At 56.7% G+C, this 24,363-nt stretch overlaps 1 protein-coding gene across 4 annotated transcripts in view; it reads left to right on the forward strand.

Annotated features, from left to right (window-relative positions):
- Positions 1-24,363, forward strand: part of DGKD (diacylglycerol kinase delta) — a 60,109-nt gene that overhangs the window by 20,456 nt on the left and 15,290 nt on the right. For all 4 annotated transcript variants that reach the window (XM_056819982.1, XM_056819983.1, XM_056819986.1 and 1 more), the window contains 16 exons: positions 11,717-11,821; positions 12,039-12,171; positions 12,264-12,370; positions 12,446-12,571; positions 12,676-12,778; positions 12,956-13,118; positions 13,278-13,386; positions 14,092-14,231; positions 15,134-15,218; positions 16,196-16,290; positions 16,392-16,491; positions 16,576-16,843; positions 17,327-17,488; positions 18,434-18,562; positions 20,823-20,919; positions 21,446-21,556. In XM_056819982.1, the coding sequence (XP_056675960.1) occupies positions 11,717-11,821; positions 12,039-12,171; positions 12,264-12,370; positions 12,446-12,571; positions 12,676-12,778; positions 12,956-13,118; positions 13,278-13,386; positions 14,092-14,231; positions 15,134-15,218; positions 16,196-16,290; positions 16,392-16,491; positions 16,576-16,843; positions 17,327-17,488; positions 18,434-18,562; positions 20,823-20,919; positions 21,446-21,556 (2,033 nt within the window). The remainder of the gene's footprint in view (positions 1-11,716; positions 11,822-12,038; positions 12,172-12,263; positions 12,371-12,445; positions 12,572-12,675; positions 12,779-12,955; positions 13,119-13,277; positions 13,387-14,091; positions 14,232-15,133; positions 15,219-16,195; positions 16,291-16,391; positions 16,492-16,575; positions 16,844-17,326; positions 17,489-18,433; positions 18,563-20,822; positions 20,920-21,445; positions 21,557-24,363) is intronic.

Consider the following 24,363-nt stretch of genomic DNA (forward strand, 5'->3'; position numbering starts at 1 on the left):
GCCTTGTGCCCCCCTCCGGCAGAGTTCGTGCCCCGGGGCCGGGTCCCTGCGCGCCCCCCCCCCCCCAGTCAGCTCTCTTGCTTCCCCGCCCCCGCAGGCAGCATTTGCACAGGGAGCCCTGGGTAAACACAGGCCGGGCCAATGTCCACAGCGCCCAGGACTGCCGGCCTCTCCGCAGAACCGGTTCTGCCCCCCTGCGGGCGGGGCCGGCGCTTGGAGGCTGGCACAGGCGTGGAGGTGCCGCCGCCGACCTCCACCTCGTGTGCCCTCCACGGGCAGCCGAGCCTCACCCCGTCCCGAAAGGGCGTCCTTCTTGCAGGGGCCGAGGCCGAGGCCGGGAGGGGAGAGGCTGGAGGGCCCCGGGTGTTCCTGTGCGCCTTTGGGGGGCCCAGGACAGCGACCGCTCCAGGCTCGGTCGCTCTTTCCTTGCCCCCTGCCTGGGTTAGATCCCCTTCACAGTCTTTCCAGGGCCTCCCGGTCGCTCCCAGCACCCAGAATAGAGCCCAGAGGCGGCGGGGCCCCGGTCGGAGGGCACAGAGCGCCCCCTGGCCTGCCAGCGAGGAGCTGGGGAGCCCAAAGCCGGAGGTAGCCACGGGGCTTTGGGGCCCACCACAGAGATTCTGTACAGGTGGCAGCGCCCTGACGGTAACCTGAGGCCCACAGAACCTGGTGCCGGTGTGCCGGATCGGGGCCTGGAGGCGTTCTTTCCTCCGTCTGCCACCCGTCTCTGTGGCACCCACCAGGCCTTGACCATTCCTGCAGCGGGCTGAGCACTTTGCTGGTGGCTGAACAGCATCTGTGGGGAGGACAGGGGCTGCCCATGGCCTGGCTCTTTGGACAGAGGTGCCAGGAGGTGATGGGCACCAGCCTGTGAGCACAGAGCAGTCTGTCCGTCTGTCTTCCTTAAGCCCTTTCCTTCTGTCTAGAACCAACCCTAGGGATCAGTTCTGAGGCAAAGGAGTGGTGCGGCCCGGGCCGTCAGGGTGAAGTGACTTGTCTAGGGTCACATAGCTCGGAAGCATCTGGGGCCAGATTGGATTCCAGGACCTCCTGACTCCAGCCACCCCGCCATCCCCATGGGAGCATTTTTTAAATGAAGAAAGGAGGAAGAAGCAGCTCTTAGAGAGCAGCTACTCCATGCAGGCACTGGGCTAAGCACTTCTTTACAAACATGATCTCTGGGATCCCCATTTTACAGTTCAGGAAACTGAGGCAAACAGGTCTAGTGGTTGCCTGAGGTTTCACAGCCAGCGAGTATGTGTGGCTAGATTTGCCGACAGAAGCCAGAGAGGCAGCTTTCTTTTTATTTTAACTTCTAATTTTTTCCTTGGTTACAAGATTCATGTCTCCCTCCCCTCGTCCCTCCCCCCTCCTAGAGCTGACAAGCAATTCTACTGGGTTATACATATATTTTGTCACTCAACCCCTCACCTTCCGTCTTGGAATCAGTACTGTGTATTGGTTCCAAGGCAGAAGAGTCACACAGTTGGGAAGTGTCTGAGGTCAGATTTGAACCTAGGACCTCCTGTCTTTAGGCCTGGCTCTCAATCCACTGAGCTACCGAGCTGCCCCCATCCCTTTACCATTTGTCAATTGGGAAATGATGTGATTTCTTATACTTAGTTCTTTATAGATTTGAGAAATTTGACCTTTGTCAGAGAAATTTGTTATAAAAATTTTTTCCCAGTTTGTTGCTTCCCTTTTAATCTTGGTTGCATTGGTTTTGTTCTTACAAAACCTTTTAAATTTAATATAATCAAATTTACTCATTTCACATCTTGTAATGTTTTCTGTCCCTTACTTGGTCCTAAATTCTTTCCTTGCCCACAGATCTGACAGGTATACTATTCCATGTTCACCTAATTTGCTTAAGATATCACTTTATAGTTAAGACATTTACTCAGTATGGAATGAGATGTTGATTTAAACCTAATCTCTCCCATACTGTTTTCCAATTTTCCCAGCAGTTTTTGCCAAATAGTGAGTTCTTATCCCCAAAGCTGGGGTCTTTGTGTTTATTTACCCCTAATCTGTCTCTTAGCCATTACCAGATTGTTCTGATGACCACTGCTTTTAGTACAGTTTAAGATCTGGTTCTATTGGGCCTCCATCCTTCACACTTTGTTTCATTAGTTCCCTGATATTCTTGATTTTTTGTTCCTTGTTATTTTTTCTAATTTTATAAAAGTTTTTTGATAGTTTGACATGTATGAGAGAGACAGCTTTCTGAAGGGCCTCCTTTTCTGGGTCTTCCCAAGCACAGGCTGCAGGGCCCGCCTCTGTTTCACCAGCCCCAGGGCCCCCTCCTTGGGCAACTGTCACCCTCAAGTGCTTTATGGGAATTTGGAACCCACTCTGGGCCCTCTCTACTTCCCAAGGCCTCGGATCCTTTTCTCGTTTGCCTGAATGGATTTAGCTTTTATCCTGTCTTTGCCTCCTGTTTTCTTGCTTCTGCCAATTCCCTGGACATCAGGCCTCCAGGCTCTTCTTGTCCTTCACCTTTGCTGTTTCCTGCAGGACAGTAAGTTTTTCCATTAAATAGCTTTCTTTCTTTTGATTCACTGTGCCCCTTTTCCTTTTTAAGTTCTCAAAAGTTATGAATTTACCCACCCCTCCTTACCTATACTCACTTACAGGGGGTCTGCAGCACCCTTGGTGGGATCCTAACTATCCGAAATTGGAGAGAGCCTTCTGTTCCAGGGGGCCTTTTTTATATCTGGGGGAGGGGGACTTACCTAGCCAAGAGTCCCTGGGCCCCGGGTGCCAGTTGCTGAGGGGTGGCCAGCCTCCCACAGGGGATGGGGTCTTGGAAGTGGGACAGGATAAACTACTCCACCTTGGCTGAGGCCTGGCTTTATTTTATATCCTCATGATCACACATCTACTTGGCACATGGTTTCATTCTCAACATACATGTTTTCATGGAACCTAACAACAGACAGGAAGCCCAGGGAGACATTCAATGAAACATTGTTGCTAAGTGCAGGATCAGAGGGTAGAATTAACATGACCCAGATATAGGTTAGGGAATTCAGAGCACAGATTTGCCAGAAGTTTTTATGCCTAGAAAAGAGGGTCCTCTCTAAGTGGGTATAGAAGAATCCTTAGGTTTAATTTTGTAAGTGGGCTCTCCTGGTAATATCCTGGGGGGCAGAGTGGGACATCTGTATTAACCCCACCAGCATGTTGCTCTCATCTGTTTTTCCTGGGGCTAAGTAAGAACAATAATCATGGCAATTCCAATAATAAGGGGATATTATTAATGAAAGTCACTTAGGGGGATTTCAGTGGGTGTTTCCATCCTTCCTGGGGGCTGCTTTGCCGTCCCCAGTTTCCATGTGGACCGTGTCAAACAGCGTGGTCTTGATGGCTCCCGGCGGTTCCTCAGCATGGGTCAGCTCAGGCGTACTGTGTGTGTCTGGCTAGTGGTGCCTCTCGGCCAGAGCCATGGTGGCAGGGCCTAGAACTTGTTGGGAAAAGGGCTTTTCAGGGCCGCCTGGCATTCCGGAGTGCTCGGGGCCCACAGGCATCTACTCATTTTCTTCTTTGTTGACTTAGGCGTAACTGACTCTTGGCTAAATGGTGTAAACAGGATGTTGAGTGTCTAAACTCAATTTTAATTGTGGGAAAATGAAGCGAGTTGGGCCCAGAGGCCAGCTGGGTGATGGGAGATGGGAGATGGGAGCGGAAGCCCAGCTTTCCCCCGCTCCTGGCTTATCACAGGTGGGCAGAAGGGGGGCCAGGAGAAGGGCTCCTGCCCCTGGGCGCTGCTCTCTTACTAGCTACGGCACCCTCCCTCTCACATGAAAGTGAGAAATCAGGTTGTCACAACACAGGACTGGGGGGTCCCCTGGGCCTGGCAGTTGTCACTTTTCCCAGAAATCTGGCTCGTTCTTGGGGCCCTCGATGACTTGTTATGGCCTCGGACACCAGGGCCCTTGGGGGTCCTCTCCCCTCCGTGGCTCTTGGGGAAGCCCCTGCTCCTGTGGGCATCCTGGCTGGCTACTCCCTCGCGGGCACCTTGGCTCGTGCCTGCCTGCTGAGGTGCCTCCGGAGAGCTGGGCCAGACGCTCAGCTACCTGTAGGCATGTCAGACCGGCTGCCCTTCATCTTTCCTCCAAACCCACCACTTCCTAAACCGCCTTTGGCCATGGAAGGCCTCCCTCTGCAACCTCAGCCTTGGCTCTCCTTTACTCCACACAGCCAGGTGACCTTGGCTGAGTCTCTTTCCCCTATCCAGGATCTGTGCCCCCTCTCATGGTTCAGGCCATCCTCTTCGCTGCCCTGGACCGCTGCTGGAGCATCCCATTGGCTGATCCAGGACTCCCGCCTATCCCTCAGTCAGCCACCAGAGTGACGCTCCAGGAGCCAGGCTCACCCACCAGTTGCTCCTCCTCACTAATTCTAGGAGCTTCTTCTGACCCCTCCCTGCATCTTCTACCTGACAGTCCAGCCACCATGGCCTTGCCCTGGCAGAGGTGCCCTCCCTGGGATGCCGTCCCTCCTCATTCTACCCCAAGGCCTCCCCAGCCTCCTTCCTGCCGTCCCTCTTGGGCCGCTCTGGGTGGCTCCCAGACACGCCCCCCCATGGGATGCCCACTCCCCCAAGGTAGGGGCCATGCCACTTTCCATCCTCTTGTGGATGGGGTGTTTCAGGATCTCAGAAAATCCTTCTAGGAGCCTTTTAGCCTCTCCCTGGCTCATCGCTGCAGCAGCTGCAAGAACACAAGAAGGCCGACGTTGGGGAGCGGCCCCTTTGGCTGGTCTAGAGCATGACCCCATGAGGGGCTCCCCTGCGATGGCATGTGGGCAGCCCCTGGGGGCACCTTTGGGGCCTGGGAGCAAACAGCCAAGGCTGAGGCAACTCACTGGTCCGTAGGCCTTCCTGTGGTACCCAGCATGCCATCAGCTCAGGACCAAGGCCTGCTCCCCCCCCCCCCACCAGACAGGCAGGCAGGCAGGCAGGCAGGCAGACAGACAGACAGGCAGGCAGGCAGGCAGGCAGGCAGGCAGACAGACAGACAGGCAGACAGACAGGCAGGCAGACAGGCAGACAGACAGACAGGCAGGCAGGCAGGCAGGCAGGCAGGCAGGCAGGCAGGCAGACAGGCGGGCGGACAGGCAGACAGACAGACAGGCAGGCAGGCAGACAGACAGGCAGGCAGACAGGCAGACAGGCAGACAGACAGACAGGCAGGCAGGCAGGCAGGCAGGCAGGCAGGCAGACAGGCGGGCGGACAGGCAGACAGACAGACAGGCAGGCAGACAGACAGGCAGGCAGGCAGGCAGACAGGCGGGCGGGCAGACAGGCAGACAGACAGGCAGGGAGGCAGGCAGGCAGGCAGGCAGACAGACAGACAGGCAGGCAGGCAGACAGACAGACAGGCAGGCAGGCAGGCAGACAGACAGGCGGGCAGACAGGCAGACAGACAGACAGGCAGGCAGGCAGACAGACAGGCAGGCAGGCAGGCAGACAGGCGGGCGGGCAGACAGGCAGGCAGACAGGCAGACAGACAGGCAGGGAGGCAGGCAGGCAGGCAGGCAGACAGACAGACAGGCAGGCAGACAGACAGACAGACAGGCAGGCAGACAGACAGGCAGGCAGGCAGACAGGCGGGCGGGCAGACAGGCAGGCAGACAGGCAGACAGACAGGCAGGGAGGCAGGCAGGCAGGCAGGCAGACAGACAGACAGGCAGGCAGGCAGACAGGCGGGCGGGCAGACAGGCAGGCAGACAGACAGGCAGACAGACAGGCAGGGAAGCAGACAGGCAGACAGACAGGCAGGGAAGCAGACAGGCAGGCAGGCAGACAGGCAGGGAAGCAGACAGGCAGACAGACAGGTGGGCAGACAGACAGGCGGGCAGGCAGGCGGGCAGGCAGGCAGACAGACAGATGGGCAGGCAGGCAGGCAGGCAGACAGGCGGGCGGGCAGACAGGCAGACAGACAGGCAGGGAGGCAGGCAGGCAGGCAGGCAGGCAGACAGACAGACAGACAGACAGGCAGGCAGACAGACAGACAGATAGGCAGACAGGCAGGCAGGGAAGCAGACAGGCAGACAGACAGGCAGGGAAGCAGACAGGCAGGCAGGCAGGCAGGCAGGCAGGCAAACAGGCAGGGAAGCAGACAGGCAGACAGGTGGGCAGGCAGGCAGGCAGACAGACAGGCAGGCAGACAGACAGATGGGCAGACAGACAGGCAGGCAGGCAGACAGACAGATGGGCAGGCAGGCAGGCAGGCAGACAGGCGGGCGGGCAGACAGGCAGACAGACAGGCAGGGAGGCAGGCAGGCAGACAGATAGACAGACAGACAGGCAGGCAGACAGACAGACAGGCAGGCAGGCGGGCAGACAGGCAGACAGGTTGGAGTGAAGCTGCTTGCAAGGGACAGTGCCCACCTGGACCCCAAGCCTGCCCTTTGCTGAGGTGGGGCCCGTGGGTGTAGAGTGCCGGTGAAGGAGGCACGCTGGGAAATGGCAAACGGGAGGAGCAGAGGGGGTGGGGCGGCTCCGAGGTAGGAAAGCCAGGATAGCCACGATTGGAGCCTCTTCTTCGATATTTCTCAGAAATGTCTCGATTGTTCTTTTACATATCACTCGCTCCCTTTCCCAGACGCCCCCACACTTCATTGTCCCAAACGGGTAGGACTACTGGCCACCTTGGTGTGGAGGTTGACCTTCCAGCTCTGCCGCTTGCCCATTGACCCCATTGATCCGCACTTCGGATTGGTTGTCTCTCAGGGTGCAGGAAGAGGGGGCTCCGCCCCCACCATGCGGTCCCTGACTCTTTGGGGCCTTCTGCAGGCCTTTTTCGGCCTCCTCGGGGGGGCCCAGGCCAGTGGGCGGGCTGGTGGCCTTTTCGGTATGATTCCAAATTTCACGGACTAGTTTAGAGAGTCCACCGAGCTGACCACCAGGACGACCGCGTCAGTGTTCCCACAGGCCTTTGCAGCCTTGTGGGCCTTGTGGGGATGGCGGTCAGAAGGGCTGTGCCGCTTTCCGCAGGGCTTACGCACCCTCCAGGGCCCTGTCTTGGGGAGGATGGTCTGGGAGATCCAAGGGCCCATTCTGGCCCCCTCCGACTTAAGGGAGGCCGAGGGGAGGCCTTTGTCAGGGTGTGTGAGGAGGGCAGAACTGAAAATTCAGGGCTTTGGAGCTTGAGGAATCCCCGATGGGAGATACAGCAGGAGTCTGTGGCTGGGTGGCCAGTCTGAAGAGGAGGCGTCAGGTGGAATATCGAACTGAGATCAATCTGGGGTGGGATGGAGAGGACCCGAGAGCCCCTGCAGTCCCTGGCCAGTCTGTGACATCAGCCACCATGGGGAGGGGGATCTCCTGCAACTGGATGGACCTGGTGCAGCTTTTCAAAAAGAACCCCTTTCCATGGAGCCCACTGGGTGGCTCAGGGGGCAGAGAGCCAGGCCTGGAGGCGGGAGGTCCTGGGTTCAAATCTTATCTCAGACACTGCCTAGTTGTGAGGCCGTGGGCAAGTCACTGAACCCCTATTGTCAGCCTTGACCACTCTTCTGTCTTGGAACCAATACACAGAATCATTCTAATATAGAGAAGGCAAACGTTTAAAAAGAAAGAGCCCATTCTTCTGCGTTCACAATCTTCCAAAGTCTGCCGAGTTCAACCACAGGGTCAGAAGACTGTGAGGCCAGTCGCCATACTCTGCTCACCACTGGGAACCCAGGGGTGGCCCTTCATTTGGGCTCAGAGCCCTGAGACCTTCTCAAGTGTTATTGATAAGAAAAACCCCCAATGAGTATTTACTTCATTTAATGCAGCTACGGACAGAGTAGGCAGGAGGACTTTGGAGATCTGTGATTCCATCCCCTGGCACAGGCCATCCATAACCCACCTCTGCGTGGCTCGGCCCCAGAGTCTTATAGCAAGCATTGAAGGCATGGCCAGGCCTCACAGGCAGCAGGGGGTGCCGGGGTACACAGAGTACCATACTTGTAGTCAGGAAGAACAGAATACAAATGCAGCCTCAGTGACAGACTAGCTGTATGACCCTGGGTAAGTCACAACTTCTGTCTCAGTTTCCTTATCTGGAAATGGGAATAATACTAGCCCTACAGGGTTGTCATATGGTACCATGTGCTGCTGAAAAGAAGGTATATTTCTTTTTAACCATGTTGAATTTTCTCCAGATATCTATTAACTCTAATTTTTCTAACATTTCATTCACTTCCCTTACTTATTATTATTTTTTTTTTGTTTGGTTTATCTAGTTCTGATAGGGGAAGGTTGAGGTTCCCCACTAGTATGGTTTTACTATCTATTTCCTCCTTAAGCTCCTTTAAAAATCTGGTAGCTATACCATTTGTTGCATATGTGTTGAGTACTGATATTTCTTCATTGTGCTACCTTTTATCAAGATGTAAATTACCTCTCTTCTCTCTTTTTTAATCAAATCTATTTTTGCTTTAGCTTTGTCTGAGATCATGATTTTTTACTCCTGCCTTCTTTGTCTCAGTTAAAACCCAATAGATTCTGCTCCAGCCTCTTACCTTTACCTTGTGTGTGTCTGTCTGCCTCATGTGTTTTTCTTGTAAACAACATATGCTAAGATTCTGGTTTTTAATCCATTGCGCTATGCACTTCTGTTTTATGGGTGAGTTCATCCCATTTACATTCACATTTATGATTACTGTCTGTGTATTTCCCTTTGTCTTGTATTCCTCTTTTAATCCTGTCCTTTCTCCTTTCACTCTTTCCCTCCTCTCCAGTATTTTGCTTTTAGTCAATGTCTCCCCTTCCCTCTCCTTTGTATTTCTCCCTTCCACCACCCCATTTCTCTTTCCCCTTCTACTTCTCTATAGGATAAGACACAATTCTATACCCTAATGAATCTGGCTGTTCTTCACTCCTTGAGCCAATTTCCATGAGAGTAAGGCTTAAGTGTTACCTATCACCACCCTCTTCCTCCCTTACATTGTATTATTATTTTCTGTGCTCTCCCCACACTGTGCTTCTTTATGTGATATAATTTACTCCCATTATACTTCTCTTTTCCTATTTCTCTTAGTATTATCCTCGTTTCCCCCTCGCTAGTTTTATTTTTTGACATGTCAACCTAAACAGCTTACTACCACCCCCTTTATGATAATGATAACAATTTTTAAGAGTTACAGATATCATCTTTCCTTATATGAATATAAACAATTTGTTCTTCAATTTTTTCTCTTTCTCATTTACCTTTTTATGCTTCTTTTGGATTTTGTATTTGAACTTCAAATGTTCTGTTTAAGCCTTGTCTTTTCTTCAGGGGTGTTTGGAAATCTATTTTCTTAAATGCCCATACTTTCCCCTGAAAGAAGATAGTTTTGCTGGGTAGGTGATTCTTGGTTGTAGACCCAGTTCCCTTGCCTTCCAAAATATCATATTCCAAGCCTTCTGGTTTTTCAGCATGGAGGCTGCTAGATCCTGTGTGATCCTGACTGGGTCTCCATAATATCAGAATTGTTTCTTTCTAGATGCTTGTAGTATTTTCTCATTGGCCTGGGAGCTCTTGAACTTGTTCCTAAAATTCCTGGGAGTTGTCTTTTGGGGATTTAATGCAGGAGATGATTTGTGGGTTCTTTCAATCTCTATTTTACCATCTTGTTCAAGAATTCTCCAGTGTTATTATGAGTCTCAAACAAAACAATAATTATAAAATGCTTAGCACAGTGCCTGGCACATAGTGGGTGCTCTCTTCTTGTTCCCCTTCCATCAAGCCCAAGCCTTCTAGACCCAAGCATGTTGGCCCTGGTTGCCCGTTGTGTTTAGAGTGAACATCTGTAGATCAAGCCAAGGGGAAGGCCCTCTGAAGCCTTCCTGTTGCCATCCTTAGGACTCGGGTGGCTGCCAGAAGAGGCTGAGAACCCCCCACTTTGGCAAAGCCAGCACCTGGTAGGATGAGGCTTATTTCCCCCAGGACATTCGTCATGTTTATGAGAAAGCCTCCAAGGAGAACCTATATGGGGGGAAAGCCTGAGCAAGAGCATGATGGCACATGAGACCAGCAACCTCGACCAGGGTGTGATTCCCCACAGGCGTCAGGGCCCACCAGCAGGACTGGGAACAGCTGCTGGATGGGAAAAGCTTCTCCTGAGGGACCGGAAAAATGCTTCCTTCTTTGGACCAATTCATTCTAAATTGAGAAATCAGTTTTGGATTTAAAAAGCAGGAAATCTCATGTTTCTTTTCTAGGCTTTGAATAAACAGGAAAGGGAAGAATGAGGTAGCTGCTAATATTACCCATTTCTAAATCTGAAATGACTTGGCTTTGTGGTCCGATATTTCGTTTTTTCGTAAAAATACTGTTTCACCTTTGGAGCTGACGTAGCTAAAATCCAGGAAGCCGTCTTCAGTCTTGTTCCGTTGATTCCAGTTTTGTTGTTGAAAATGCCTAGAATTCATGAGATGTTCAAGTTCAACAAGTGCCTGAGACTGAAGTTTCTTTTTAAAATGAGAAGTTGGTCGTCACTGTGCTTAGATGTTCCAGTGGGGAAGGGACCCAGGACAGAGTCTGCCTGGCTAGAACTGACCTCCACGAAGCGGAGCCCAAGCCCCAGAGTTCATTGGGGCTGTCCTGTGTCAGCACAGACACAGTCTGCAGCTCCCTCCATCCTTAGGAGAAGGTCTTTGTGAGTTTCCACGGCTGGGTGGCCAGCTCCACCCGAGCTCTTCTGTGGACAGACACACAGTCCACTCCCCCAGGCAGGGCCTCCCGCCAGGGCTCTTGCCTAGCTGTCGCCACCACTGGAAACGCCGGCTCCCTGCCGTGCCACGCCGAGTCGCCAGCGGCATCGAGGATTCTGCCCTCGAGGGGAGCCCTGGCCCAGACGAGGGAGAAGATGGGGGCTGGGGCAGGACCGCTGCTGCCCCGGAGGCCGCTCCGTTGTCCTGGAGATGGAGGATGCACTGTGGCCCGTGGATGGCTGGGGCTGGCACGCAGCCCTGCGTCACAGGATGGCAGGAAAACGCAGCCAGGAGGAATGTGCTGGTTCCCGCCAGGTTTTGTACCCTGGTGCCCTCCCGGCATCGCGTGGGCAGCGTCCATCCTCGCGCCCGCTTGGCTCTGCCTGCCCCGGTTTAGGCGAGGGTCTGCCCCTCGAGCAGCACCATGACCCAGAGGGCATTGGGGTGCCAGCCTTGGCCCTGAGGGAGCTCCGGCGAGCGTTACCACAAGGTCACGTGCTGCCCAGCCTTCCACGCCTTTGAAGCCGACCCTCATCTCTTCAGAGGGATCAGGAGTGGTCGGGGAGCCCCGATGCTGCGCATTCACCGCCCTGGGCCCGTTTCGAGGGGCCCCTCGCTGGCCTGGGCAGAGGGAGGGAGGTTTGAGTTCAAGTCATCAGCGTAGAGCATATTGCTGCGGTTGTAGAGACGGGCCGTTCCAGTGTGGGAGGGCCGGCCCTGTTCCCAGCTTCTCCCTCGCGGCTCGCTCCCCGGTGTGTGCCTCAGTTTCCTTATCTGTGCCAAGACGGGCTTCCAGCTCCCTGCCCACGCTCTTGTGAGCCTGGCAGAGATGGTGTCCTCCCTCCGAGATCCCCTGCCAGCCTTGCTGTTGGCACGTCGGCTCCCCCACCAGCCTGGGCACTCAAGGCCGCGGGGACCCCTCCAAAGGAAACCCCCTGCGTACCGAGCCCCAAAGAAGGGGGGGTGAGTGGTCAGGCGTGCCCGGCGGCTCCCGCCTGTGCTCAGCGCACGCCCCGCCCCCAGGTCATCACCCCGTGTCGGAAGCTCATCCTGTGTGCCGATAACCGCAAGGAGATGGAGGACTGGATCGCCACCCTGAAGACCGTGCAGAGCCGAGAGCACTTTGAGGTGCCGGGCCGGGGAGGGGGCGGTCTGTGTCGGGGGCCCTTGGGGAGGCCAGGCCGGGGGCTGGGCCCCTCGTTGGCCCTCCCCCAGCTCACAGACGCCTGGGGCGGGGGCTCCTCAGCCCCAGGTTCTTGGCCTGCTGCTTGTTAGGAGGGCCCATCAGCCCCCGTTTTAGCTTCTCCCAGCTGCCCGTGGGCTTCATGAGCCCCCTCTTCCACAGTCCGCCCAGTACAGCATGGACCACTTCTCGGGCATGCACAACTGGTACGCCTGCTCCCACGCGCGGCCCACCTACTGCAACGTGTGCCGGGAGGCGCTGTCCGGGGTCACGTCCCACGGGCTCTCTTGTGAAGGTGCGTGCCCTGGGGAGGCCGGGAGGGGCGCGGGGGGGCGTGGAGGAGGGGCCGGGCCTCCCGGGTCACTGCCGCGTGCCCCCCTTCCCCAGTGTGCAAGTTCAAGGCCCACAAGCGCTGCGCCGTTCGGGCGACCAACAACTGCAAGTGGACGACGCTGGCTTCCATCGGGAAGGACATCCGGGAGGACGAGGACGGGGTAGGAGCCGCCGCGCGCCCTCGGGGGGCCCCGGGCTGGGGGGCTTCGGCCGCTCAGCCTCCGCTTGCCCTGCAGATCTCGATGCCCCACCAGTGGCTGGAGGGCAACCTGCCGGTGAGCGCCAAGTGCACGGTGTGCGAGAAGACGTGCGGCAGCGTCCTCCGGCTGCAGGACTGGCGCTGCCTCTGGTGCAAGGCCATGGTGAGCGGCCGGGCCGCCGGGGGGGGGGCGGGGGGGGGCACACCGGCCGCCTCCGGCCGCTCCATGTAAGACGGGGCCTCCCGGCCCGCGCGGTGCCCTTCCAGGTGCACACGTCCTGCAAGGAGTCCCTGCTGGCCAAGTGCCCCCTGGGCCTGTGCAAGGTGTCCGTCATCCCCCCGACCGCGCTGAACAGCATCGACTCTGACGGTGGGTGGCGCCCGGCGGCCAGGAGAGCGGCGTCTCCCCCGACAGCCGAGGGGGCGGGGGGGCGGGGGGGCGAGTCAGGGGGGCGGCGGGGGCGGAGCCGGGCCTGGTGGGTGTCCGAGGCGGGGGGAGGGGAAGAGGGAGGGAGACGCCCCCTCAGCGCCCCCCCCCCCCATCCAGGCTTCTGGAAGGCCACGTGTCCCCCGTCATGCACGAGCCCGTTGCTGGTCTTCGTCAACTCCAAAAGCGGAGACAACCAGGGAGTGAAGTTTCTCAGACGATTCAAACAGCTGCTGAACCCGGCCCAGGTCTTTGACCTCATGAACGGAGGACCCCACCTCGGGTAGGGCCCCGCCCCAGGCGGCCAGGGCTCCAGAGCGGTCGGGTGGGCAGGGGTGAGTGACTCGCCCAGGGTCACTGCGCTGGCGGGAGGCGGGGCAGGCTCTTGGCGCCTCACGGGTGGGGGGGGCAGAGGCGGTGACGGCGGCTCCCTTCGCCGCAGTTTGCGTCTGTTCCAGAAGTTCGACACGTTCCGGATCCTGGTGTGCGGCGGGGACGGCAGCGTGGGCTGGGTGCTGTCCGAGATCGACAGCCTCAGCCTGCACAAGCAGGTACCGAGGAGGGCGCCAGGCCGGAGGCCGGCGGGCGGGCAGGGTGCGAGCCCGGCCCCGGGAGACGTCGCTGCCTTTGGCGGGAGGATTCGGGGAGCCGTCCAGGCGTCTGTCCTGGTCCGCGCGGACCCTCCGAGGAGCAGAGACGGGGAGCCCTGAAGGGCCCACTCTCTGGGGGACATTCCCGGGGGGAGACTTGCCCCAGCACGCCGTGGCCCCGCCACCTCGTGGGAAGTCGGGCGCCTCGCCGTCCCGGAGCGTCTCCCGGCCTTGGTCCCGTGGGTGGTCCGTGGGGCCTCGGACCCCTGAGCGCCGCAGCCCGGAGGGAGGCAGCGGGCACCCCCTGGCCTGGGAGCCCTGCGGGCTGGGATGGGGCGGGGTCGGCCACCTTGTGAGGGGCCTTGAAGGCCGGTGCGGGGAGCCACCAGAGCCCTTGAGACCCCCGTCTGAGCTCTAAGCAGCGGGTCATGGGCTCGGAGGGGCTGCGTCCAGGCCAGGCCTCCGTAGTCAGCTCCCAGAAACCGTGTGAGCCGGGGCTGATGCCTTTCAGGCTGTCCCCTGGGGAGGCACAGCGGGAAGAGGGTGGCAGCTGCGAGGGCTCGGGTCGTGGCGGCAGACAAAGGGGGAGTCGGGCCCGGCGAGCGAGGCAGAAGCCCCCCGGGGCGGCCTGCTGCCCACCAGCTCCCGTTTCCCTCTCCTCCGCAGTGCCAGCTGGGCGTGCTGCCCCTCGGGACGGGAAACGACCTGGCCCGGGTGCTGGGCTGGGGCTCGGCCTGCGACGACGACGCTCAGCTGCCGCAGATCCTGGAGAAGCTGGAGAGAGCCAGCACCAAGATGCTGGACCGGTGAGTGGGCCGGCCGGGGGGGCGCTGTGACCGCGGACAGAGGGGTGGATGGGAGAGGGCCAAGCTCGGACCCTCGACCTCGCTGGCAAATGCAGGACGGCGGGTTGGGGGGGCCTCGGCCGCTCGTCGTGTCCCCCCACGCCGAAGGATGGACGCCGCCTCCCTGGTGCCCCTCCTGCTCTCCTGCTCCCTGAGGGCCGCCCCGAGGGGAGGGGCCGGGGAGGCTCTGGCCGCCCTCCCGGCCCCTCCCGAGGCCCTCTGTGCCAGCCACGCCATTGAGGATGGGCAGGGCCAGGCGGGCAGCCGTGGGCTAGAGGAGGGGCTGCCCGAGCCGAGGCGTGGAGCCGCGCAGTGCGGGGGACGGTTCCTGCAAGCCCGGATCGCCCTGCAGGCTGAGGCCCGGCCCGGTGGCCCGACAGTGGCCTTTGGGTCTCTCCTTTCTGAGGCCTCACCTGGCAAGGGACGGGGCATCCCGGAGGCCAGAGGCTCCTGGAAGAGCCACATCCCATGGCCGAGGCAGCCAGGATTGCTGGGCACACTCCGTGCCCCCTGGCACTGCCCACAGGCGTCACCATGGGCTCCAGAGAGAGCAGAGGCAGCCTGGCCTCCTTAGGAACCGTCCTCATGCCTCAGCCGGGCGGGGGCCAGGATACTCCCCGAATAAAGGAGGCTGCATCGGCCCACCCGGGAGCCTCGGTTTGCCACCTGCTTTTCGGCATTTTCTGCCGCCCTCTGTTGCCGAAGGGACCCCCAGCCAGAGCCAGGATAGAAGGAGAGCTCCCCGGGGCGGGGCGGGGGCGGGGCACCGGCGCTGGTGCTGGCCTTCAGGGCTCTCCCTCCCCTTCGATGGATAGGAAGAACCGGCAGCTCATTAGGCTCAATGTTGGTTCCCCAACTCCCAGGTGGAGCATCATGGTGTATGAAACCAAACTGCCTCGCCAGCCGTCGTCCTCCATGGCAGCCGAAGACTTCAGTGAGGACTCGGAGGTACCCGGTCCCCCCGCCCCTCGCCGGTGCCTCAGCTCACCCTTTGGCCCCTTCTGGGGAGTTTCTCCAAAAGCCCCTGGCTGCACCCCTTCCCGCTGCCACGCTCTTCCCTCCTCCCCCGCCACCATCTTGAAGCATCTCTCACTGGGCCGCTCCTCTGCTCCAGAACCCTCCTTGGCTCCCTCTTTCCTCACGCCTGGGGCAGCCTCTGGTGCCAAGGAGCCTGTTTTTGTTTTCTCAGGGCTTTGGGGCGGTCAGGCAAGGGGCCGGGAGGCGGGGAACGGCTGCTGTCCTGGTCATCCAGGCCGGCCTTGGGATTGACTTGACTCTGAGCCCCTTCCTGCCACTGCCCGCTCCTCCACCACACGGACCCCGTCTTTGGTCAGGTTGGGCCTCTCATGCTCAGTGGCCCGGGCCGGCTTCCTTCCTACCTCCCTGCCTTTGCTTCTGCCGCTGCCCCCACTGGCTGCATAGCCCCCCCTTTCAGACACGGAGCATCCTTGCCCTCGCTCGGCCTCTGGGAGCTCAGCTGCCATCGGGCAGTTGTGTGGGCAGCGAGGCTCAGGCTTCTGAGCCCAGGGTGGAGGCCGGGCTGTGGAGGACGCCCGGGGAGGGATTGTTTCCTTAAAGCGTGAGAGTGGGAGAAGGAGAGAGCGAGGCCGGTGCTGCATGGTCAGGGGAGAGGCCCAGGCACGGGGATCCCCGTCAGGGAGCCGGAGAAGGAGCTGTTGCCCATGTGGGGAGACCCGCCGGGGACTCTCCTCAGGCAGCGCCTTCCTCGGGCCAGGCACGGGGCTTCCTTTCCCCTCCGTGGTGGCCAGAGCAGCCGCCAGGCTCATCTCCCTTCCAGCGCTGAGGAAGGTGTCTCCGGGCTGGAGACAGGGCCGGGCCAGCCTCTGGGGTGGGCGCTGGGCCTCCGTCCGCCTCTCCATCTCGGGGGCCGCTGCCCATCGTCCCCCCCCCATCTGCGCCCCCAGGTCCAGCAGATTCTCTTCTACGAAGACTCGGTGGCTGCTCACCTGTCCAAAATCCTGACCTCAGACCAGCACTCCGTGGTCATCTCCTCGGCCAAGTACGTCCCCGAGAGCAGCGCCTGGGCCGGAAGGCTTCCCTGAGGCTGGGGGGCTGCGCGCCCCACGGCCCCACCCCTGACCCCCCTCTCCCTCCCGCCAGGGTGCTCTGTGAGACTGTCAAGGACTTTGTGGCCCGAGTGGGGAAGGCGTACGAGAAGGCCACCGAGAGCTCGGAGGAGTCGGAGGTCATGGCCAGGAAGGCACGTGCGGGGCGGCAGCAGGCGGGGAGGGGGAGGGCCGGCCGGGGCCGGGCGAGTGCTGAGGCTCCCGGTCTCTCCTTCCAGTGCTCCGTGCTCAAGGAGAAGCTGGACTCTCTCCTGAAGACGCTCAACGACGAGTCCCAGGCTTCCTCTTCCCTGCCCAACCCTCCGCCCACCATTGCCGAAGAGATGGAGGACGGTGCCGGCGGGGTCTGCGCCTCCGCCACGGAGCGCCCCATCGGCTCGGCCTGCCCGGCCCGGCCCCAGATCTTCCGGCCTCGGGAGCAGCTCATGCTCAGAGCCAACAGCCTGAAGAAAGCCATCCGACAGATCATAGAACACGCAGAGAAAGGTACCGCCTGCGTGGTCCACGGAAGGCCCCGGCAGGAGTCAGACTGGGCCCTCCGGGCCGGCCCGCGGCCACTGCCTAGCCGTGTGACCCTGGGCAAGTCACCGACCGCCCCTTGCCCGCCCTCCCGAGGTAAAGGCTGAGACTCCTGGGCCCAGCCTGTCCCACAGTGCCCTGCCCTCCGGGCACGCCCGCCTGCTGTGCGGGGAGCACGCCCGCCCGTCGGACAGGAGGGCCTTGTGGTCTCCCCACAGTTCAGAGCCGGCGCCGGCCTCGCTTGCGCTCCTCTAGCGGCAGGAAGCCTCGGAGGGCTTGCCGAGAGGCCCTGGCTCGGCTCCCCTCCGGCAGTCTTTCTCCCTATTCAAATTCCCGTTTTTCAAGTTGATTTTCACACGGGCCCGTCTGGCTCCCCTGAGGTCCGGCATGACGGTCAGCTGGCTCGGCCGTCCCTGTCCAGGCCGGCAGCTTCCTCCGTTCTTTCCCCAGCGGTCGACGAGCAGAACGCCCAGACCCAGGAGCAGGAAGGCTTCCTCTTGGGGCTCTCCGTGACTGACGAAGGCACCGAGCCGAAGGCAGAGGACAAAGTCTCCCTGCAGTCGTCTCACGGCGGGAACGGCAGCGTGTCCCGAGGGAGAAGCCACCGCAAAGGTACTGTGGTCAGCGCCTGCGGACGTCTGCCCCCCCCCCGCCCCCGCCCACCTCCGTGTCCCCTCCTGGAGCCCCGGGAGGGGAAGGGGCTGCCGAGGAAGCCCCGGCTCCTTCTGGGCCCAGACGTTTCTCGCTCTCCCTGGACCCCCCTCATGTGGGCGCGTAGAGCCTGCCTTCAGGAGCCAGACACAGCGGGCTCTCCCTGCTCCTTCCTGCCCCTGCTGTCCGCACACACGGGCCAGATGGCCCTTTGGGGATGGCCCGCTCCCGTGAGAGAGCGAGAGGAGCCCTGACGGGGCCTCTCGCGGGGTCTGGGCTCCCCGACAACCGACAGCTCGCTGGCAACTTCTGTGGCAGGCCGGCGGGCAGCAGGAGCCGGGCCCCGACTTCTGTGGCGGGCCGGCGGGGAGCAGGAGCCGGGCCCCGACTTCTGTGGCGGGCCGGCGGGGAGCAGGAGCCGGGCCCCGACTTCTGTGGCGGGCCGGCGGGGAGCAGGAGCCGGGCCCCGACTTCTGTGGCGGGCCGGCGGGGAGCAGGAGCCGGGCCCCGACTTCTGTGGCGGGCCGGCGGGGAGCAGGAGCTGGGCCCCGACTTCTGTGGCGGGCGGGCCGGCGGGGAGCAGGAGCCGGGCCCCGACTTCTGTGGCGGGCCGGCGGGGAGCAGGAGCCGGGCCCCGACTTCTGTGGCGGGCCGGCGGGGAGCAGGAGCCGGGCCCCGACTTCTGTGGCGGGCCGGCGGGGAGCAGGAGCCGGGCCCCGACTTCTGTGGCGGGCCGGCGGGGAGCAGGAGCCCGGCGGGCTGTCCCCCCCCCCCCAGGCTGCTCCTGCGCCTCCTCCCTCAGAGCTGGCCCCTTCCTTGTTCTCCCCTTCTGCAGCGAGGCCCTCCCTCTTGTGTCCCTCCGCGATGCGCGCCCTTTAACTCTGGGCGTCCGCTGGTCTCTTGCAGTACCCAAATCCCCTTGTGAAAAGCTCATCAACAAAGGAGGCTTGTCGCTGGGCAGCTCCGCGTCTCTTCCCCCCCAGACAGGAAACCGGGACAGCTTGCCGATGCTGAACACCAAGATCCTGTACCCAAGTGAGTGGGAGCCAGAGCCGGCTCGGCTCGGAGTGGCCGCGGGGCCTGCTTGGGTGGGGGCGGGGGCTGCCCCGGCCAGGGGTCTCACTTGGTTTGGCAGGCCGGCGGCGCAGGTGGCGGCAGGGGAGAGAAGAGCCCCTCTGCTGTCCAGTGCTGGAGGAAGAGCGGGGAGGGGGGTCCCAAAGGGGGATGGGCCGCGGAAGAGCCGTGGTTGGGCTAGGAATGGCAGGTGCTGGCCGCCATGGGGAGCGCCAGAGCATGGCGGCCCCTCGGGCAGCTCCAAGGAGCTGTGTTGGAGGAGGGGAGCTTCCCTTGTGGCGGCCTTCAGTTGGGCTTAAGGAGGCTCCTTGGTGGTGGCGGACAGGAGCTCTGCAGGGGGGTCATCTGCGAAGAAGGGCAGTGAAGGCCGCGGGAGCGGAGGAGGTCACCGAGGTCACGCAGAGAGCAGGGGCCGTCCAGGAGGGAGCTTGGCCGGCACCGACCCAGCCTGCGAGGCCGAGAAGAGCCTCCCCAAATGAGGAGCGAATGAGCGCAACGGCGGTCCTGACAGCACAGTGCAGGGACGGGACCCGGAGCTCGGACACCGGCGCTTGGAGAGGCCAGTCGAGGCCGGACAAGATGGCATCAAGGGCATGTCGAGAGGGCTTGGCCTCCCTCGGCAAGGGGAACGGCCACCTCGTTGTCGGAGAACAGGCGTCTTGGATGCAGGGAGTTCCCATCCAGGGGCCTCCTTGTTCACGGGGAAATTGGAGGGGAGCCCCCAGCTGAGGGCGAGGAGGAAAGGGAAGTGCCGGAGGCTTGAGGAGAGCAGAGAAACGTCTCAGAACCGGAGGGAGGCCCAAGACGCCGGCCGTTCTGTGGGCCTGGGCACTGCAGGGGGGGCTCCTTCCAGGCCCTCTGCCTCCCCTCTTCACTGCTGCTTCTTCGCCACAGCCGACGGCTCCTCTGGCCGTCTTTTCTGCTCTGTGTGGGGCACAGACCTGGCAGTGGCATCACCAAGTCCTGAGAGCTTTCCGTATAGCCCCAAAGGGCTTTCCGGAAGGGCTGGGCACCCACCAGAGCCTGCTTTCTTCTGGCCCTTCCGGAGAGGATCCCTTCCCATTTTTGTCCCCGTCACCAATCCAGTGAGGGCCAGGTGGGGCCTCCCAGCTCCTCTGAAGGATGCTGGGCCTTTTCTCTGTTGGGGAACAGCGCTTGTTCCCGAGTATTTTTGATCTGGAGTTTGGAGGCCAAGAAGGTCACAGAAGCACAACTAGCTTCACTTGGAGGAGAAGGGCCCGAAGGTGCTTTTCTTATGTGGGCCAAATCCTGGGATAGGGAAGTCTGGGAGACGACTGCAGCTTTAGCATGTTGTAGAGCAGCTTCATGGAGTGAAACAACAGGCAAGGCTAGGACAGCCTTTTCTGCTCCCTGCTGATGGCGAGAAGTTCTCCAAATACAAGGTCTACCAGTGACTCCACGTCCCAAAGGGCCAGGAAGACAAGAATGTGAGGAAGACTGGTGTGGCCACTCACGTGGGAATACAAAGTGGATGAAAAATAGGTGTTGCAAACGGTGGCGTTCACCTGTACGAGACAGCACTTTGAATTAGTCTGTCAGTTCATCTACCTCGAACAGGGAGAGGAGCCCGGACCTGAGGAGGAGAAAGACAAAGGGCTGAGTCCCATCTGAGAACGTTTGCAGTGTTTTGGGTTATCACAGACGACTCACTACCACAAAAATCCATCTTTTTTAACCCTGGTGCTGTCTTTGCCTTTGAATCATTCAACACTATAATCACAAAAGAATCAAAATGACAGATAATACAGAGGAGAATGGAATGGAGGCATATGGGCATAAAGAGTCCATAGCACTTTAGTAGTGATGACTTGTGATGTAATAAGGGATGTAAAATACATTATCAGAAACATTTGTGACTGCAAGGAAGCTGGGCTGGGTATGAAGAAAGACACAACAGGTAGCCCAGGGGTATAAGAGCAATTGATTGAGAAGGAATGTTGGAACTGGACAGGACTTTAGAAGTCCCAGAAATCTCCCAAAGCCTTTGCTTACTCAAGCTTTGCGGAGCTCCTCTGTTTGCATGTCAAGTCAAGAAAAGTTTGTTGCCGCTCCTGATTCTCAGCCTCCAAAATTGATCGTGTTCATCCTGTGGATTTCTTTTTATTTTTGCTACCATTATTATAAGCCAGAAAAAGACAAAGACCCGCCAGCCAGCCACAGAGGGGCACACCTGTTTTATCTTCCCCTCTTTGCCTTTCAGATATTCGGGCTGGGATGTCCAGTTCCTTACCTGGTGGTTCAGTCATCAGTCGTTTGCTAATCAATGCAGATCCCTTTAACACTGAGCCAGAAAATTTGTGAGTATACAGGGCAATGGGGAGACATGATTGAAAGAGCGCAGATCTCCAAAAAGGTTGGAGGGATTTGCTGCTTGACCCTATTTTGATCATGCTGGGTAGATCTCCACGCCAGCTTAGGAGGCTACCATTGGGCTGTGCACTAAAGAGTCTGTAGAGCCTGGGTTTGTATTGGGAGATGAGAAACAAGCCTATAGCCCAGGGTGCCCAGAACAAGTCTCCCAGTTCTTCAGCCCTGGCATTTCAAGTGTTGCCGGAGAACGGGCCAGAAAAGAGATCCTATGTGACAATAGCAGCATCCTGGGCAGAAAGGGGAGGGAGGGAGAGGAGAAGGTCCTGAGACTACCCTCCCGGGAGTAGCCTCAGGGAGTAGAGATAGTCTGTGAGCCTGTGCACTTGAAAAGGTTATGCTCTGGCATTAGAAGGGCTGTTGGCCATCAGGTCATGGAATAAAATCATTGAGCCTTGGGACCTTCAAAAATAAAAGGACTAATGCAAGTCCTATTTTTAAAATGAAATTTTATAGAGAATGTTACACCGAGAAGTGTGTCATGAATAACTACTTTGGAATTGGGCTTGATGCCAAGATCTCCCTGGATTTCAATAACAAGCGTGATGAGCACCCAGAGAAATGCAGGTAAGTGAGAGTCCCTTGTGTAGACACATTCCTGGGGCTCTCAGTCATTTGCCCTAGGGCAGCCCATAGTCCAAGGACCGCTAAAACAACTTTTTTTCAGAACAAAGGGAATTTCGAACCAATTAAAACAGCAACAGAAAAAAGCCTAAAGCTTGGAACAGGTCTCCCTACCCCAAGGTGAGCAGAGTTCAATCTTAACATAAAGTTCAAAACTGTGACTCAATCCAGTTATTCTGAAGAGCACACGTCACTGCCCAAAGGGCCGTAAAATTGTGCATACCCTTTAACTCAGCAATACCACAACTGAGTCTGTACCCCCAAGAGATCAGAGATAGGGAAAAGGACCTACCTGAACCAAAATATTTTTAGCAGCTCTTTTTGTAGTATTAAAGAACTAGAAATTGAGGGGGTTTCAATTGTTGGGGAATGGCTGAACAATCTATGGTATATGGTTGTAATAGAATACTATTACATCATAAGGAATAATGAACAGTATGAGTTCAGAAAAACCTGGAAAGACTTCTATGAACTAATGCAAAGTGAAGGGAGTAGAAACAGGAGAACAGTATATACAGTAACATAAATATTCTATGATGATCAGCTCTGAAGGACCAAACCATTATCAGCAAAACAAGTCTCCAAGATAACTACAAGGGACTCATGATGAAAATGCTCTCCACAGCCCAAGAAGGATGTTGGAGTCTGATTGAGGATCAAAGCATGCTACTCTCCACTTTATTTCCCTTGGAAATTTTTGTTATCTTATATATGATATCTGCCTTTAGTCATAACATGGGAATATGAAAATATGTATTGCATAAAAGTTCTGACATAACCTACACCAAATTATTTACCCCTTTGGGGAGGGAGGGAGGGAGAGAATCTGAATCACAAAATGTCAGAAAACAATTGTCAAAAATTGTTTCTACATATGATTGAAAAAAAACAAATTCAATTATTAAAAAAAAAAAACAACACCAAAGCTCAAAATGAAGAAATAGGCTGGGAAAATGAGCAGACAATAGAATAAAGAACTTGATCATAAAAAGCTACTACAGTGTCTGAGCAGACCAAGTCATAAACTCAGAAGAAGACAATAATAACACAAAAATACCTAGAAGCAAAACCACAAAAGAAAAAAGCTATTTGGACATAAGCCCAATCTGAATTCTTGGAAGAGTTAAAGAAAGAGTGGTAGAGGAATTGAGAAAAGAAATGAGAATAATACAAGAAAATTTTGAAAAGAGCATAACTTGGTAAAAGAAGCACAAAAAATACTAAAGAAAGTAAACTTAAAAAACAGAATAAGCCTAATGCCATGATGTTGAACCTATGGCACACATGCCAAAGATGACACACAGAGACCTCTTTGTGGGCATACACATCATCCCCAGCAGTTAGTTACTAGAAAGGCAGAGGAACTCCAGCAGAGCTGCTCCCTTCCCCCTCTCCACTGCGCCTCCGCACCCCCTCTGTGCTTACTCTCTCCCCTGAGCAAAACGTTTAGGCCACTCCACTCTCTCCTTGCCCTTTCTGGGGTAAGGGGGAGGAAAACTGCATGCAGTATGGGGGGTGGGGCATGGCATGTGGTCTCTGAAAAGTTCACCATCACTGGCATAATGGTAAAAGAAACACAAAAATTCACCAAAGAAAATGCATTCTTTAAAAAGCAGAATTGGCCACATGGAAAAAGAGGTATAAAAGCTCGATGAAGAAAATAATCTGTAAAAAATTAGAATTGGGCAAATGGAAGCTAATGTTCACATGAACCATCAAGAAACAATAAAAATCAAAAGAATGAAAAAATATAAGAAAATGTGAAATATTTCATTAGAAACAACTGACATTGAAAATAGATCAAGGAGAAATAATCTAAAAATTATTAGACTACTTAAGTCATGATCAAAAAAAGAGGCTAGACATCATCTTTCAAGAAATTCTGAAGGAAAACTGATATTCTATAACCAAAGGGTAAAATATAAATCAAAAGATTCATCCCCAAATGAAAACTTCCAGGAATATTATAGCCAAATTCCAGAGCTCCCAAGAGAAGGAGAAAATATTTCAAGCAGCCTGAAAGAAAAATGTAGATATCATCCAGTCACAGTCAGAATCATACAAGATTCAGTGATTTCTACATTAAAGTGTTGGAGGGCTTGGAGTATGATACTCAGAAGGGCAAAGGAGCTAGAATTACAACCAAGAAAACTGAATATAATCCTTTGGGGGGGGGTAGTGAATCTTTACAAAATAAAGACTATCTAAACATTCCTGATGAAAAGACCAGACAAAATATTGTGCACAAAAGACACATCTGAGACAGAAGGAGACAGACAAGATTGAAATGAAGAGCTGGAAAAGAATGCATTATGCTTCATTCTGTCTCAGAGAACCTATATTTTGCTAAAAGAATCCCTAGATAATGAAATAATATTAAAAATTTCACAGCAAGTTTCTCTGATAAAGGCCTCATTTCTCAAATATGTAGAGAACTGAGTCAAATTGATAAAACTAAGAGTTATTTCCCAGTTGGTTAGTTGTCAAAGGATATGAACAGGGAGTTTTCAGAAGAAGAAATCAAAACTATTGTAAGGAATTAAATTGAGGGTTTGACTAAATATGTGAGAATTCTAAAATAATATGGTGGTCGCCAATTTAAAATATTATAGCTCAAGTCAAAATGGATTTTAATAGCTTTATTTACAAAGAGGTGGAAAGAGTGGAAGTGGAAAAATGCAAAAAGAGGGTAGAGAAGATATCTAGCTTATCACTAAATATTGCTCCAGTGCTTGGCTCAGCCTGGCAGG

This window comes from Monodelphis domestica, chromosome 2 (genome assembly GCF_027887165.1).
Source record: "Monodelphis domestica isolate mMonDom1 chromosome 2, mMonDom1.pri, whole genome shotgun sequence".
Classification (NCBI taxonomy): Eukaryota; Metazoa; Chordata; class Mammalia; order Didelphimorphia; family Didelphidae; genus Monodelphis; species Monodelphis domestica.